The sequence below is a fragment of the Peromyscus californicus genome, unplaced genomic scaffold (assembly GCF_007827085.1).
Source record: "Peromyscus californicus insignis strain IS unplaced genomic scaffold, ASM782708v3 Scaffold_22__1_contigs__length_63687245, whole genome shotgun sequence".
Classification (NCBI taxonomy): domain Eukaryota; kingdom Metazoa; phylum Chordata; class Mammalia; order Rodentia; family Cricetidae; genus Peromyscus; species Peromyscus californicus.
Genome location: NW_026294525.1, coordinates 3,238,333 through 3,250,740, shown reverse-complemented (window position 1 = coordinate 3,250,740; position 12,408 = coordinate 3,238,333). Strand labels below are relative to the sequence as shown.

The 12,408-nt window shown below is 40.3% G+C and overlaps 1 protein-coding gene across 23 annotated transcripts in view; it reads left to right on the top strand.

The window, feature by feature from the left end:
• Afdn (afadin, adherens junction formation factor) overlaps positions 1-12,408 on the top strand; it is a 132,837-nt gene that overhangs the window by 99,530 nt on the left and 20,899 nt on the right. For all 23 annotated transcript variants that reach the window (XM_052750775.1, XM_052750773.1, XM_052750774.1 and 20 more), the window contains 6 exons: positions 7,223-7,288; positions 7,456-7,529; positions 8,004-8,122; positions 9,938-10,132; positions 10,705-10,796; positions 11,159-11,344. In XM_052750775.1, coding sequence (XP_052606735.1) covers positions 7,223-7,288; positions 7,456-7,529; positions 8,004-8,122; positions 9,938-10,132; positions 10,705-10,796; positions 11,159-11,344 — 732 coding nt within the window. The remainder of the gene's footprint in view (positions 1-7,222; positions 7,289-7,455; positions 7,530-8,003; positions 8,123-9,937; positions 10,133-10,704; positions 10,797-11,158; positions 11,345-12,408) is intronic.

Genomic DNA, 12,408 nt, shown 5'->3' with positions numbered 1-12,408 from the left:
ATTCAAGTTACTTTGTTTACCACCATATCTGTTGGAATAACTTATTTTGAGAATTGCTGCAGGTGAAATTTATGTGAAGAAAGCATTTTAGAACCAATTTAAAACTTAAGGTAGTTGGTAGAAAAAGATGTTCAGAGTTTTTAAAACCTTTGATAGTTGCTCTGAGAAAACAACTAAAAGGTGAGAGGAGAGTGCTGGGGAGCAAACAGAGCTTGCCTGTAGCATCTCTGTCTGAGAGTTTCGTTTGGGCTGCTCCTGGCTCTGAGGTCATCCAACCCACATTGTTTTGTGCTCCAGCTGGGGAGTCCTAGGCTGGGCCTCCACCCCAGAACAATAGGCTGAGCCCTGTGTTCCTTGGCAGACACCTCGTCCTCTGGCTTTTTTTTCCTTTTGGGTTGTGTTTAATGATGTTTTTGTGCTGTTACTGAGGCGCACTCCCACACACTCAGTTGTCAGCCAAGCTGTCTGGAGAACAGGCTCCTTGTGGTAGTGCCTCCTACAGAGAAGAGAACTGGCGGCACCTCTCAAGCTTCTGAGACAGACGGTAGTGAGAGTTAGGACATACGGACAGCCTTCTCTCTGGACCTTCACTTCTCACCAGAGGCTGAGGCAGCTAATAGGTGTGTTGAGTGGCTCTCTCTATCCGGGTTGGGGGGTGGGAGGGCAGTGTCCTCTGTTTTTTGACATGGTTTATTTATTTTTTGGTTATGTTCTTTCCTAACCTTCCACAGGTAAAGTTCAGATAGTTGCCCTTTTTCCTCCCTTACCCTGCTTTTCCACATAAGTAGAAGAAAAGTACCCATCTGTAGGGTGCAGTTTTAAGATCAGAGTATTGAATGTCTCAGGTATAACTAGGTCTCCAGATCCCTGCCTTCTCTGGGCATTACCTGTTTATTTGCTTTGGAGGCGGTCTCCAAGAAGGGTACAAAGGCCGAGTTGACCCACCTTGAGCATTGTACTGTGGATATGGATCTCAGGTGTTCTGCAAGGGGAAAATACATTTTATACCTTTTTATTTAAGTTTGCTCAAATCATTTAAAAATTATAATTAGCAAAATTGGCACTACCTCATGTCTTTGGAAATGTGTAACTGTTTTCTGAAAGATCTTCCCCCTTTCATTCAAGGAATTGATTTATTAAATGAGAAGTTTGTAGTAGCTATGTTTAATCTTTTAATTTTGCAACTAAGTAGACTATTTTAGGAAGCTTTAGACATTTTTTTTAATTATTTAGCCCTATGTATTTATTTCAATATTATTCTCATTACTTTTCTCATGGTTAGAAATCAGGATATGTAATGTTAACATGTCTTACAGTAAGATGTTATTTGGACAGTTTTGTGCATAATTACGAATTTATTGCTAATAATGGTGGTGACTAATAAACTACAAAACACCAAAAAAATCCCTTCCTTCTTAGAGTAGTGCTATTCAGTAAAAATATTGTGGGGCACACAGGTAACTTAAAATTTCTGCCTAGCTATTTTTTTAAAGTAATTTAATATTTTCAAAATGTTACTTTAATACATAATTAGTATAAAAAAGGTTAATAAGGTGTTTCCCATTCTGTTTTCATACTATGCCTTTGAAGTCAAGATACTCCATTTTGAACTAGCCACATTTTGAGTACTGTGTAGTCAGATGTGGCCTAGGGACTGTGGTATTGGATAGCAGGGTTGTAAATGGTTCAGTACTATTTGGCCAGTACCCTTAAGCTGTTCCGTGTTCTACTGTTGGCTTCTGGTTAGGGCTTACATAGGCCATACATGCAGCCCTGAGTGGCTGAAATGCCACACACTGACGTGCAGCATCAAATATGAGATAACTTCTAGACTCTATTTTTCTTTCTTAGGAAATTAGTAGAACTAACATAGAATAAGTTTTAGTTATTATATGTCTATAAAATAGGAGCTGCTACCTCCTGGTATTAAATTTTGAATTTGGTCTTACTAGGCTAAAGTATATTGTGCATTATTCTTTAGAAATAAGATGTAAGTGGTTAAATGCCTCAAATTTTCTTTTTATATGTATGCATGTTATTTTATGCGTATGGGTGCTTTTTCTACATAAATGTCTTTATAGCACATGTATGCCTGGTGCCCAAAGAAGTCAGAAGAGGGTGTCATATTCCCTGGAACTTAAGTTACAGACTATTATGAGCCACTCTGTAAATGCTGGGAACTAAACCTAGCTTCTCTGCAAGAACAATCAGTGTTATTAGCCACGAAACCTCTCCAGTCCCCAGAATTGAATTGTAGTTAGTTCTTCTTTAAACCCTAGACTAATTAACATGTTGCTATTCAGATGAAGTAGTGGGAACTCCCAAAATGGTAAGGAATTTTTGTAATGCAACATATGACAGGTTTTCTAGGAAAAGGTGGGTAGCTCATCATGTGCTGTAGTTGAAAAGAGGGGCCTTCTCACTTATACAAATAGCTGTAAGGCAACTGCCTTCCTCAGGGGAACAAAGAAAATCCCTTGTGAATACAAGTGAAAAAAAGATGTCATCTCTTTTGGGAGAACAGAGGACAGATGGTGGTTGGCAGGTGAGTCCAGGAACAGAACAGAGTGCTCCGCCATAAAATGGTGCATTGGGCTGGTGGTGGTGGTGCACGCCTTTAATCCCAGCACTCGGGAGGCAGAGGCAGGCAGATCTCTGTGAGTTCAAGGCCAGCCTGGTCTACAGAGTGAGTTTCAGGACAGCTAGGGCTACACAGAGAAACCCAGTCTCAAAAAATTAAAAAAAAAAAAAAAAGAAAGAAAGAAAAAAGAAAGAAAATGGTGTGTTGGGAAGTTAATACCTGAACATGCACTCAGGAAGGAGAAGATGTGTACTTTGCAGACAGCAGGCAGATAGGTTTGTCTGGTGTGGTGATGGTATTCCCATGTGCTTTAGAAGAGGTAATTTTTCTAGTTAGGTGGAATGTGGAGCATGAACAGATCAGCCAGCCATCAGAAGCATTTCCTCATTTTGCCCGAGTGTTTCTGACACTGAAGATGTGTTTGTGCCTAGTTTAAGATTCATAACACTATCATTAAATACTTAACACATGATCAGTTTTGAATATTTAAATTTATGCTTATTAAAATTTAACATTGTATATGTATCTCTGTGTTAAGTCACTTAACTTGAAATAGCCAGGATTTGAGGTTATTTAAATAACTTGTAGTTCATATTGAGTTTACAATGTATGCTTATATAGTAGGTGTCTAGAATGTAGAGTAGCTATGAACTAAAGAGGCTAGCAGTTACTCAGGAGTGTGATTGCTGAAGAAATGATTAAATGATTAGGGCATTTCTGCAGGAAGCAACTACAGTGGCATTGATCTCCAAGTAGGGGACTGTGTGTTGCTAGCCTCCTGCAGACAGTAGCAGAGTGTGTGCAGGGAAAGGCAGACAGACAACTTTCATTTCAGATCAGTCCATTCCATGATTTTAAAAGGTGTTCTCACTGTCGTTTGTCTAAAGTAAGAGGAAGACTATTTTGGGGTTTGTTAATAATATTCTGGAACATACTAGTAACGATGTATAATCGATTTATTGTTCTAAAATACATACTTGGTGTTGTTTATAGCAGTGCTCCTAAAATGTATTAGTTATTATTGCTAAATGTTTTTCTTGGCAGAGATGACAGTAGTTGGTTTTTATTAAAAGAATAAATGTTTACCATTTAAATTGTAAGGTCAGGGGCTGGAACAGTTCCTCAGCAGTTAAGAACATGTACTGCTCTTGCAGAAGCCCTGAGTTCAGTTCCCAGCACTCATAAAGGGTGGCTCACAATCCCCCGTAACTCTAGCTCCAGGGCCTCTGTTCTCGTTGGTTGCTCCACTTGTGTGCACAAACCTATACTCTAAAAATACACACATACATGTAATTAAAAATAAAACGTTAAATAAGTTGTAAGGTCTGTGTTGTATCACCAAAAGCTGCAATGCAGAAATGTTGTCAGGCTCTTGTGCACACCACCAGCAGTGCCGCTCTGATGTTCAGGAAGCGTTGCTTTTCTGCCCGTGAAGTAGGAAGCAGACAGAACTGAAGTAGCTCAACTTAAAAACGTTGGGGGAGGGGGTCAGTTTAGCCTAGGATCCCAGCCATGCAGCTCTTCAGAAGGAGATAAGGCAGGATGCGGCTGTTAAGCTATTATAGGCAAACTGCACCAGAATACATGTCCAAAGGGATGAGGACAGCATGGGCTCACAATGGGGCTTTTACTCAGAGAATTAAATGGTCATCTAAAACCTGAGTTGTGGAACTAAATAAATCTATAAAAAATTAAATCTATATAATATGAACCTTGACTTCAAAGTCATTTCCTATCAAGGAAACTGGTACCAGCATAGATGAAATCGAGTAAAAGTCATACTTAATTTTCTTTTGCCAAGTTATTTGTCAAAGTTCAGAAAGTTGCCATTACCGAGTGCCTGCTGTGGTCTGTGTACCCTTTTTTGTTCCACCAATTACTTTATATATACATTTATTTTATTTGACAATTTTATGCATGTATATAGTAAAATATGATCATATCCACTCCCTACTTCCCTCCTCCAACTCCCCCTGGATTCCCCTCAAAATGTCCCCTCTTGACTCCATAGCCCTGGTTGGTCTGAGACTTGCTATGTAAATCAGATTAGCCGAGAACTCACAAAAGTCCACCTGCCCCTGCTTTCTGAGTGCTAGGACTGAAAGCATGCACCGCCATCCCCCAGTTGTGTGTGTGTATGTATCCCCTGTTAAGCCCTGTTAGTGCTACCCATATGTCCATATCGTGTGTGCAGCCATTCACTGGACGTGGAAAACCTACCAGTGGCTACACCCCCAAAGAATGGTGCTTGTCAGCAGCTGTCAACTGCCAATAGCTGCTGACTTGTGGGTGAGGCCTTAGTTTGACTGGCGTCGACTTGCTCAGGCAGCTGTGGCTGCTATGAGTTCAGGACTGCAGTGGCCGCGTCACATGGAGAGGTCAGCACTTCACAGCCCTTCTCCCCATCCTCCAGCGCGCTCTCTCTCTCTGTCTCTCTCTCTGTCTCTCTGTCTCTCTGTCTCTCTCTCTCTCTCTCTCTCTCTCTCTCTCTCTCTCTCTCTCTCTCTCTCTCTCTCTCTCCCTCCCTCCCTCCCTCCTACAATGTTCCTTGAATGCTGGGGAAGGAGAGGGTTTGAAAACTGACCAGTTATATGTCTTTTCATTGACTGCTGCCCATTATATGAAGAAGCTTCTCTCACCAAGATTGAGAGTAACAAGTCTGTGGATATGAACAAGTATTTAGAAGGCAAATTGACAACACAACCACTTAGTAAAATAGCAATAGAAGGTTCCCCAGTAGGATCTCTATGAACTCTCAGCCATAGGCTTTTGACCAAGATTATAGCACCAGTCACTAAATTCCCTCTGTGGAGTATACTGCAAATACAGTCAGAAAGCGCTTGGTCCTGGGCTTGTCACTATTGCTGCATTTGGTGCGTCTTGTTCTGCAGGTTGGTGTTCTAGCAAGCAGGGTCCAGCCCTAAATAAGAAAGACGATTGGTATCTTTTCTCCCCCAGCAGCCTGCATTGTACCTTCTGAAAGTTAGCCAGCAAGGAAGAAATTTCCCCTTTTGGTTTGAGATTGATTTTTATGTTCTGCAACCAAAGTTTTTTGGTACTTTTAGCAGAAGGTTCTAACCATGTAGTTATGGTGGGCAACTAAGAACAGTGCCAATAGCCTGTGTTGTTTTGGAGACTCCTGGACCCTCCGAGACCAACAGCTCATAGGAAGGTATCCCTGGCCCTGCAGTTTTCATTCACCCCGTGTCTTCTGGAATGGCTTTATCCACTCCTGCAGAGTACCGCTGTTTGCTGTTGCTGTCACATCATCATTGTATGCTGAAGTTAGCTTTCTAACTTATGGATTTCCATAAGGCTTTTTCATGTATCCTTAGTTGTGTTTAACCCATACCTTTCTCCTCCTTTTCCTCACCCTTACCCTGCTTAATCCTTTAACCCATTTCATAGCAGATTTATTCTACTGTCCCCTTCAGTTATGTTTTTAAATTGGGTTGCACTTTAGCAAGTTTCCATATGGCTTTTTCATACTATCTTCCTTTAGGTCGATCCCCTCCATCCTCTGATTTCCTCCAGAATTCCAGTTTTTTATTTACCTATAATTTACTGTGGCACTGTCAACTATCCCAATTGTGTTATTGTGGCTGCTGTGCATACCTTATGACTGTATCCTCTTCCCTACTGCAGGGGTAAAAAGGAGCCAGGTCTCAGCAGTAAAATCTGTAAACTAAAATTGTTAACTAATAGGGGAAATATGGATAGTTTGCACATAAAGATGACATCATCCGTATTATTAATTTAAAAAATCTATCTTAATTTATTGAAATCACTTTTTAATTTTTTCCTTGTATGACATAATATCTCATAGCTATTAAGGTGAATATTTTCTACTGTTAGTACAAAAGTACATATACTCAGCTGTGGTGCTCCCACTAATATCCAAATAAGGTTCATGCTCGTGACTGCTTTGTTTAATAGTTCCAGTAAGTGATCCAAAGCTGATCTGTTGATGTTATGATCTCTAAGCAGAATATTGATCCCGAAATTACATATGATACCTGTTTTTCTTGACGATTCCATTAGTTTTTTTTTTATAAGAATGCTATGTATTTGTGTTTGAATCTTTAGTTATATGTGAGTTACAGTATAGTATTTTCTGGGTAATATTTTCTTACTTAGCCCTAGCCCCTCTTAACTGCTTGCTGCAAGAAGTTCTTTTCTTGTTTTGAAATTTAAGCTATATGTTTGAAAAGAGTGAGGATAGAAAAGGTAGTTCCTGGAATGTAACAATACCATAGCTGACTTTCTCTCCTGACCTGGTTAAGAGTTGATCACTTGAAGAGTTTCTCATTCACTTGGGTTTGTGGCTGTTTAAACTGTGTACAAACAATTCTTTTGAGTATTTCAAATCTAAGGGTGTTTTCTTATTAAATTGTCCATGAATTGACTGATTTTTACAGGAGTACTTTTCTTCTAAACTTGGAACCATAAAATAGAAACATTCCTAACTAGTTTCTTTTTTATCAAAAAATATGCTCTACTAATACAGTTTTTATAGTTCTAGTTTTTGTGTAAAATGAGGCCTGGGAATTTGTCAAGTTACCCCATGTGTATGTGGGCAGGCTGTTGTTCATTTCTTGCAGTGTGATTTCATTGTGTTGCTCTGGCTTTGTTTTTGCATAGGGTGCTGGCCAGGATAAACTGGGAATCTACGTTAAGTCTGTTGTGAAAGGAGGCGCTGCAGATGTGGTCAGTATTTGTTTTAAAGGAAACAATTGAAGGGCATTATGTGCTTTAGTGTTGTAAAATGCTGTGCAGAGGCTTCTAGCTATGGATGCTCTGTGGTGTGAAGGATGCTGTTGTGTACTGACATCTACCTTTCTTCTCCCTACACTTGTATTCTTCTGATGGCTAAGGATGGACGTTTAGCTGCTGGTGACCAGCTCCTCAGTGTGGATGGACGAAGTCTGGTTGGACTTTCTCAGGAAAGGTATGACTAATTGGCTAGTTTACAGCTTAGTCTTAGTGTATTGAAGTGATATTTTACATTTAATTTTTAAATTGAAATTCAAAAAGTAGTGCTGAAATAGTTCCATGCCCTCACACACTTCCACCTTTTTAATTAGAGTACATAAATCTCGTTTTTCTATTCACTCATAAATACATATTTTAGTCTAGAATATTTCTTTAAGTGAATATATAAATACACACACATGCACATATACTTAGTACTTGTAGAATTTTTGAATATTGTCTGAGAATAATATGATAACATAGAATATATTTACATGCTTTTATAATTAAATTTCAAAAAGGATGTGGGTAGGAGGTAATTTTTCTGAAAGGCAAACTTATTTCCCCAAACAGCTATCAGGCTGAGGAACCTGAGCATGAGTGTTCTGAACACAGGCTCTCCTGTGAGAGTGAGCACTCAGTTTTCTTATACTCTGTATTTTCTTCCTAGGGCAGCAGAACTCATGACAAGAACCAGTTCGGTGGTCACACTTGAAGTTGCAAAGCAAGGCGCCATCTATCACGGCCTGGCCACCCTCCTTAACCAGCCATCCCCCATGATGCAGAGAAGTAAGAGCTAGTGACTCAAGCCAGCGTAGCTGCCCAGCACTGATCCAGCACTGTAGTATGCCTCCCCTAAAAGTGATCAAAAGCTGGGGCTGGAGAGATGCTCAGTAGTTAAGAGTACTCACCTCTCTTCCAGAGGACCTGGGTTCAATTCCCAGCGCTCACGTGTTAGCTTACAGCTGTCTATTCTTCCAGTTTCAGGGGATTTGATGCCCTCCTTTAACCTCCTTGGACACCAGTCAAACATGCATGTGTACACATGCAGGCAAAGTGCTCACATGTATAAGATAAATTGTTTTTACAAAGGGAGTTATCGGAAGTCCCGTGTAGTAGCTGCTGATAATGTTACTGCCCAGTTCTTAAAGTAAGAAGTTGAGAAAGAGTGCAAGATGCTGAGAAATACTAGTAGGTCAGGATTCAGATGGACACCAGCCAACTTGAGCCCACACTTGCGTTCACCCAGGTTCCCCTGGTTCTCAAGAGATCGTTAACCTCAGCCCATTTGGCTGAGTGTCTGCTGATGAACTCCTAGATTGTGTGCAGAGTAGGTGGATGCTCAGGCACCAATGACAATGAATACAGTTTTAATTTTGATAGGCACCATCAGAACATAAAGTCTTTAAGATGGGAAGCTTATTTCATGCTCTTTGGAAGAGATTGTATATGCATGTGTATGGAAGTAGTTCTTTTAGTTCTGCCTGTGCCAAAATAAGGCATAGTTATCTTGCCATATTTCTCTTCAGAGAAAATTCAGTTATTTCAGCAAAGTAATTTATTTGTGGAAACTGATCCTCCAGTTATATTAAAATCTTCAAGAAAAAATCAATATAAATTTAAGGCTTCCTAAAAAATTATTTTAGAAACTACAACAGGAAAAAATGTTGTGACTTTACTCTTCTTTGATCATTGACCCTTTAGAGCAACCTTAATGATAGAGTTTGCTAAATGTATGCTCCATCTGTTAAGTGTCCTCTCGTTAGCCCTCTTCTCCCAAGTTAGCTTGGGAGCCTGCACATCCCAGCACCTAGCCTTTGTAGTGTATTATAGTATCAACAAGAAAGATGTCTGACAGCCTAGAATCCCGTTTACTAAATCAGAGAAGCATCGAGGTTTCCTGACAAAATCATGAGTTGGCCTGTCTAAGCAGAACATCATTTAGAAACCCAAAGAGGGAAGTGGGTAATGAATCAGTCCCAGGAGAGCAGAGGAGAAGACTGAACTGTAGACAAGGAGTGGATAATTACAGCAGGTGACAGCATAGGATGCCATGACTGATGGATATTAATATGTGCTTTGTCAAGTGAGAGAAGTGTATTTACCTTTGATGGCTTTTTAAAAATTACTCTAAAAATAGTTACAGTTCAATTGTTGAGAAAATAAAGTCAATTTCCCTCATAGATACACACCAAGTAAGTGAAATATTTTTTAGTCACAATATATTTTAAAACGTTTGAAATTTTTTATATAAAGCTGTTTGTGATGGCATGCACCTTTAATCCCAGCACTCAGGAGGCAGAAGTAGGCCTCCTGATTTCTGTGAGTTTTGGGGCTACCCTGATCTTTCTAGTGAATTCCAGGCCAGCCATGGCTATCCAGTGAGACCCCTGGGTTTTGTCTTATTCTGCTTGCTTGCTTGTTTTTTTTTTTTTTTTTTAAAGCTGTACAAAGAATATATATGAAAATCACCCTACTATACTAAGAACAATGATGAAATATAAGTATTTTAGGTGCATCCTTTGAAGCTTTTCTGAACATTCAAAGCAGACTCTTAGAACCAATGAAAGGAACAGAGAACAAATGAATCCACTTTGATTTCAGTTTCAGATCGTCGTGGCTCAGGTAAACCCAGACCAAAGAGTGAAGGTTTTGAACTCTATAATAATTCAGCTCAGAACGGCTCCCCAGAGAGTCCTCCGCTGCCTTGGACAGAGTACAGTGAGCCAAAGAAACTCCCCGGTGACGACAGGCTGACGAAAAACAGAGCAGATCACCGCTCCAGCCCCAATGTGGCAAGTAAGAAGAACCGTTTCCTAAGTGCTTGGTCACTGCCAGAAGCTGGGGCACATTGTACTTGTTAGTTATTATTTGCATCTGTTGGCTACCTAGAGTAGAGTTTTCATAGAGGTATCAACATTTGACGGAAATAAAATTTCAGTTTTGATTAGAAAACCCTTGGCTCAGTTGACACTGTAGACCAAAATCCATTGCTGATGTCTCTGGAAAAGGGTGTCAGGTGGCCAGCTTAAGCTGGGTCTTCTGCTTTTTAGAGAGTTGCTAAAAAGAAGTAAGAATGGAAGGATATTTAATAGAGACTCCCAATTCAAAAGGCCTTAAGTATTTACTCTTAAGTCTCTTGACCAAAGATGTCAGCCATGTCCTGGCCCTGGAGAAAGTCCTTTTCTGGGCTGTGGTGGCAGGAGACATGTGGGGTTGGGTGGAGTTGGCTTCTTGTATATCTTTGTCTCTGGCTCTGTGCTGGACGTCATGCCAGTGTGTGATGTGGCTACGACCTTTGAAAGACTGTTGCTGTGTTTATTTTACTTGTCATTTAATGTGAAACTGGGTTTTCTGACTTTCTCCAACAGATCAGCCTCCTAGCCCTGGAGGGAAGAGTCCTTACGCCTCTGGAACAGCAGCTAAGATAACATCTGTCTCCACTGGAAACCTCTGCACTGAGGTCTGAGAATGAGCTGAAAGACTTTCTCACTTATAGACTATGCAAGTTGTCTGATACAGTGCCCAACAAGTTACATTGACTATATAACTCCTGAATTTTTGTTATTTAATATTTTTACATTTAAATACTAGTCAGATAAGTTAGTTTTAAATTAATAAATCTGGGGAAAATGAGAATTAGTCCTGAGTACATCTAGAAAAACTAAGATACTCTCATTACTCACAGTGTAGAATCAAATTTTCAATTTTTAGCACAGCACTTAATGTACATGCTTTTTAAAAAGATTGTAAAACAGATCACAGGGTATTAAGTTAGCCTTTCAAACAATTTTAAATAGCTCTCTTTTTCTTTACATTTTACAGGAGCAGACCCCTCCACCTAGACCTGAAGCCTATCCCATCCCTACTCAGACATACACCAGAGAGTATTTTACCTTTCCAGCTTCAAAATCCCAGGATCGTATGGCTCCTCCTCAGAACCAGTGGCCAAATTATGAGGAAAAGCCACACATGCACCCAGAAAGTAATCATTCCAGTATTGCAATCCAGGTTAGAAATAATGGATTCACAAACTTTTCTCATCTCTCAAAGGAGTATGGTACACTAGTTTGTCAGGATAAAGACAGTGATGGCTGTTTGCCTTTTTCTTTAAAATATTTATTTGTATTTACTTTGTGTGTGTGTGTGTGTGTGTGTGTGTGTGTGTGTGTGTGTTTGTGTGTGTGTGTGTGTGTGTGTGAGTGAGAGAGAGAGAGAGAGAGAGAGAGAGAGAGAGAGATCGCACGCACGAGCACAATGGGCACATGGACAGAAGTCAGGACAATTCTCTCCTTCAACCATATGGGTTCTGGGGATCAAACTCAGGTCATCAGGCTTTGACAGCAAGCACCCTTACCCTGCTGAACCATCTTGCCCGCTCAAGACGGAGTAAGTTTTGAGACACAGTTGGTAACTTTAAATACAATGGTAAGGTTGTCCTCTTACTTTTGTATGTGTGTGCTCAAGTCTGAGGCAAAAAGGAGTAGGCTAAAATACAGAACACCCTAAGAAAAGGAGTTCTGTGCGCTCTTAATGTTTGGTTAATGAAATGTTGGTAATGTAAGGCATAGTTACAGCTTTGAAGGCCAGGCTCACTGATTTTAGGAGTGAAAAATGAAATATAGTGACTGACATAGCTTTCACTTGATTCTGTCCCTGCCAGTGGATTTGGAGGTAGGGCTGAGAAGTGAGACATACAGAAAACATACAACATTCTTAGAGTTGCTGAAAAAGTGGGTACCCCTGAGGGTCTCCGTGTGGAAAGAACCTGGTCGCTCTAGATCCCATCCAGGTGCTTGTGTGGAAGAACATTTCTGGCTGAAGGAAAAGGTCTGGACATGAGAAGGCAGGACTGGAGTCTGAAGGCAAACGGGGCTCATTAGAAGGTTGTGGGAGCTCGCTAAGGAGTTTATACTTCTGTCCAAATCAGTAAAGATAGAGATGTCAGACTGGGGAGTTAAACTGGGAAGTACTATTATATATGACTGGGAGAAGCCAGCTTCTTCTTGTGCTTTAAAGAGAGAAACAGTCTAGGACACATAAATATGTGTCCTGGAGAGTAAATGATGTGGAAA